This window comes from Branchiostoma belcheri, unplaced genomic scaffold, assembly GCF_001625305.1.
Source record: "Branchiostoma belcheri isolate BF01 breed outbred unplaced genomic scaffold, Haploidv18h27 scaffold68, whole genome shotgun sequence".
Taxonomy (NCBI): domain Eukaryota; kingdom Metazoa; phylum Chordata; class Leptocardii; order Amphioxiformes; family Branchiostomatidae; genus Branchiostoma; species Branchiostoma belcheri.
This window is the reverse complement of record NW_017804331.1, coordinates 415,845-421,023: the sequence shown is the minus strand read 5'-3', so window position 1 is coordinate 421,023 and position 5,179 is coordinate 415,845. Positions and strand designations below refer to the sequence as shown.

General features: G+C 44.7%; 1 protein-coding gene across 1 annotated transcript in view; it reads left to right on the top strand.

Moving 5' to 3' along the window:
• LOC109484029 (probable calcium-binding protein CML26) overlaps positions 1 to 1,063 on the top strand; it is a 4,325-nt gene extending 3,262 nt beyond the window's left edge. The window contains exon 5 of the mRNA XM_019787200.1: positions 171 to 1,063. Coding sequence (XP_019642759.1) covers positions 171 to 301 — 131 coding nt within the window. The 3' untranslated portion in view covers positions 302 to 1,063. The remainder of the gene's footprint in view (positions 1 to 170) is intronic.
• The last annotated feature ends 4,116 nt before the right edge of the window (positions 1,064 to 5,179 follow it).

Below are 5,179 nucleotides of genomic sequence, written 5' to 3'. Positions count from 1 at the left end.
TCATTCACTTACTCATTCCTTCATTCATTCATTCCTTCATTCATTCATTCATTCATTCATTCATTCATTCATTCATTCATTCATTCATTCATTCATTCATTCATTAATTCATTCATTCCCTCACTCATTCATTCCCTCACTCACTCATTCATTCCTCCATCCCCCCACAGCTGACGGGCAGTTGGAGCGTTGGGAGGCGGAGCGGCTGATCAACCTGATCGTCCTGCTTCAGGACGCCGCCGCTGCCCAGGGCACGGCCTGCGCCACCACCCCCAGCCCCAACCACGGCCAGGGCCACTAACCTCCTCCCAACACGGCCCGTGCGACCAGCATCCACCAGAACAACTAGTCTCCACCAGGCTCAGCCTCTGTAGGCTGAATAAATAGTAGAAATCGGCTTCGAAAGAATGTAGCTGGCCAGGGGAGTTGCCGGCCATTTTAACTGGCAAACTGGACCCTCTATGGCCGGCCAACTTCCCTGACCAGATACATTTTGTGGGCCGATTTCTACTATTTATTCAGCCTGTAAAACGAGTCTGATGGATACTTTTTGCGACTAGCATCCACCAGATCAGCGTTAACAACGTCACGGGGTTCAAATACGGTGAAATTAAGCCAAAAAAGGAGTTTAAAATGAGAATGATATTTAAGAATGTTTTAGCCAAGGGAGTTGGCAACCGTAGTTCTTTTTCCCTCTTCAGAGGAGGGAAAACTCCCGCGGACCGACCCTTCTAGCTGACTATTCCCGTTCTTAAAAGTAGCAACAAAGATTCTTCATTATTGTTTCTCACAAAGAGACTTTGGCAGGGACACAGATGTGCCGTCCCTGAATTACGTGAGTTTGTTACAACAAAATTTTCTCACATAACTAACGTTATATGTACAATAAACCTTTTGACGAATTCTACGCCCGGAACCCCCGTAGGAAGGCCTGGTGGAGGCTAGAGTGCCAGCCGAACTAACCCCCGGACCCGCCTCAACTGAACACCTTCAAATCACCTGTGGATTTGCGGCTGATCAAAGCCGTTCTTACCTGTAATAAACCAACAATTTAAGCATCAGAGGTGTGTTTCATGTTTGTTTATTTTATTTATTTATTAAGTTTTACCACGTACAATATGCACTGTGCATGGCATGGCGAAATTTACAGGTGTTTCTGACATAAAACACCTTTTCAAAGCCGCCATACCAATAAAATGACAAAACAATACAAAAAGTAATCCACTACGGTCTGATCGCAGGCTTCAGAACTAGGTCACTGCCCACGGGGCGGAAAGCAACCTTCTCTCGGCGGCTATGTAGGATGGCAGGCTATATTAAAATAATGCGTTAAAAACTCTTCCCCACCGCCGCGGGGCCTGCACAGGAGGCTAGGTAACGCCGGGGTTTAAAGGCGATTTCGAGACAGGAAAATTCTTAGATTTTCAAAGTTTTTTCTGGCCATTTTAGTGCAGTAAGTCGAATCAACCCTGTCCCATAGCGTACTGATATCTGTGAGGCGAAGACAGCGATGTTGCTGACGTAAAACGGTCGCTTGTTTCGTAACGTAATGTTCGCACAACTGTGTGGCCCAAGGGTCACTGAACCGGAGATGGGCGCCGCCCTATGCAACTATATAACGTAATATTCGTACAACTGTGTGGCCCAAGGGCTACTGAACCGGAGATGGGCGCCGCCCTATGCAACTATATAACGTAATGTTCGTACAACTGTGTGGCCCAAGGGCTACTGAACCGGAGATGGGCGCCGCCCTATGCAACTATATAACGTAATGTTCGTACAACTGTGTGGCCCAAGGGCCACTGAACCGGAGATGGGCGCCGCCCTATGCACCGCGTGGTGCGGGAAGCACTTTAATTTTAACTTTAACTTACAAAAAGCATTTGGACCTTGGAACGCGATTTTCTGTTGCTGCCACCAACGTTGGGGTTTAGCTAATGTAGTAGTAGTAGTAGTAGTAGTAGTAGTAGTAGTAACATCTGTGTCCATAATATCACCAGGGTCCATAATATCGACACCTTGAGAAACAGTGTGCTTAAAGATATTTTTACTGCAACATACCCTAGGTATGTTCATTTGATGTGTGAAGGAGTGCATACCAAAAGTATGTTACAGTAAAAAATATCTTTAAGCACACTGTTTCTCAAGGTGGCGATATTAATACATAAATGTATATGGACCCTGGTGATATTATGGACACAGATGTTAAATGGTTAATTGGTAAAAACACGATACAAATCGGCCTTGCAGTATACACTGAATTGCGCTGAATTTTACATTCCACTCAGTAAAACTAACACCGTGGGCTAATATAATACATATACAAATATATACAAGTAACATTCAATAATTGACGACATGGTTTTCCATACAGTCATATAGCGAAGTGGTTCGACATCATGGATATTAAAAACAGCATTGTGTGGAATCTTTAAAGGTGAGACTGCTCTCGAATCAAAACAGTTCATAACAGTTCAGTTTACAGTCCATTGAGGAGTTAGGCCAACATCGGCTTCGCACTCTCATCTCCAAGCAGATGTTTCGGTGGCCGCAAAAGACAGTATCAAATTGCCCAGACAGTATCCATTGGACACCTGTGGCAAATGGACACTCCTCTGGCCAATGGATACTGCCTGGTCACCGTATGATCTGGAGATGAGGGTTTAGCTTACTGTCCAAGCAGAGGTTTGGGTGTTGGGGGGTATTTTTAGCGTGTTTTAGGCTTTTTAATCGGGGTTTCTCTTTTGCACTGAATTTTTTGTGGGTTTGGTGGGAAAAAATTCAGTGCAAAAGAGAAACCCCGATAAAAAGGCCTAAAAACACGCCAAAAATGACCCCAAACCCAAACCTCTGCGAGTGCTTGGAGAGTAGGTTTAGCTACCGTACGGGAGTAAAGTTAGACAACTAGCATGCCGCGGATGCCGTCCGCCTCAGTTCGTCATGGACCAGTGAACACCTGGCGGCGACTAGAAACAAGAACCATTACCTGGGGTAGATGGCATGTAGAGGCACATTTTTGCTGGTGTTTGTTACACATCTAAGTCTCAGCTAAGTAAAGATGTTTCCACAAGTAACTGTGAGCGGAAAGTACACACACTGGTACACAGAGACAGGCCACAAACTATACTTTCAGTAATCTCCAACAAGCAGACATTTGGCTACAAGGCAGTATTAAATTGTCCTGGCAGTATCCAATACACCAGCCCAGAAGAGAACAAGAAATAGCCATGCCTTCAAGTACCAGAGTTATCAACCAAGGATTGAGGTGTTCAAGAATTCATTCTTTCCTAGAACTATCGCAGAGTGGAACTCGCTGTCACCAAGTACAGTAGGGGCACTGTCAATAGATAGCTTTAAACAATCTCTAGAGCTAGAAGTTCAAGGGTTAGGTTCAACAAGTCGACCGGTGTAATATAGCCAGCTGCCGCCGCGCCGCGTGCCTGCGAAGCTGGTGTGTTACGCCGAAAGGCGGTTATACCGGCTGTACAGACACCAACGTTTAGCTGACAAAAAATAAATACCGGTACGAAAAAGAAAGTCCAACAAAAATGCCTAAAACAAGCAAAAACAAGTCGAAGCCCAAACCTCTGCTTGGAGAGTAGACTTTCAGCTGCGCAGTGATTTATTTCTCTGGCGGTCGCTACAGACTACAGGTGAAACGAGGTCACATTCTCACGCTAGTAAAGTACACAAAGAGACGTCGACAGATCACAGCTTATAATTTTAGTTACTGTCAGTCATGGTTTTGAATGACCTGTTTGGCATTTGGATCGATCCGGCCTATTAGTCCTTTGCCAATGAACTTATTTGACATTTTTCAGTTTACTTTTCATTAAGAGGGCGCGATGCTACCCTCGTCAGGTGGTAAAGTTCGTCACTTAAAATCTTTGTTTATTTGAATTTACCACAAGTGTGGAAGGGAGGACAAAACAGGTGCATTGACACCTTTACACGTTGTCCTCCCAAAAGTTGTCCTCGATCCCTTGTCCCTGACAAGTTGTCCTCCCTTTTCCTTGACACTTTGTCAATTAGAGCTAAAAACCAGTAACCACAAGAACTTTACCAGAATAAAACAAAGCACGAACGCGGCGATCTTGAAAGACATATAAATATTTTTTTTTACGATCTTAATAGAAAAAGACCACATTGTGCCGATCAGGTCACGTGAAAGCGAGCAGGTGAGAATCGCCCCGGGGCTGAGAGCAGTGTGGGAAGAGCCGGGGTAAGACAGACGCAGGGCTCGAAATTGTGGGGTCGTTTGGCGTAGCGGCTCGACTCGGAGCCAAGTGGTCCCGAGTTCGAGTTCTGACATGCCACCGATCTTGCGCCCTTGGGATTTCGGGCACTTTACACGACTTTCCTCACTTCGCTCAGGTGAAAAAGAGTACTGTATTGTCCCCTGTGTGGGTGGCGGCATATATACATATATAAAGAAATTCAGTTTGGGGAATAGGTGCACTGGTGCACTCAACCTTTAAAATATTGTGTGCACAAAACGTTTTTTGGGTGCACTATATAAAATAGAATAACTTGAATGTCAGCAGGAACTAATCATGTGTCGTTTCTACAGAAGAGTACTACAGCAACGATTTTATTAGACACTTAGACAGTTAAGAATATGTGTACAATACATTTAACATCTTTACATACGTAAACCTACGAAAATATTTGGGTGCACTGGTGCACCCACAGAAGAAATTGGGTGCACAGTAGCCTCCGTAGCAGGCTTATAGAACTGTGGGTTTGGTGGTCTTCGGTGCCTAACCTCCCCGCATGGTTCACCTGCAGCCCGTTTTCTTACGTCCATTTATGAGTTGTTACCTCTTGTAGCGTACTTGAAAAGACCATGAATAAAGAATTGTGACTAGAATTGTGTCAGGAGTTGTTCTGATCTGTCATAGTTTTCTTGTAAAGTTTCCTTCTGATTGTTTTTGTTTTTGAACCAAATAAAAAGGTTCTAAAAAAACGGGGGTAATTCGACCAGGCCGGCTATGTTGTCTATATGCAATCAGAAAATAGCACATAAAAGCTCCCAATGATCCAGAAGACCCCCCAAACCCCCAGTTTTTGGCATGCTATGGAGGCTAGGTGCACAGCTCCAAATTTGGGTGCACTTAAGGTGAACATTCACCCGGTATTTCGAGCCCTTAAAACCTGTCCATCCAGTTTCGGGTCACGG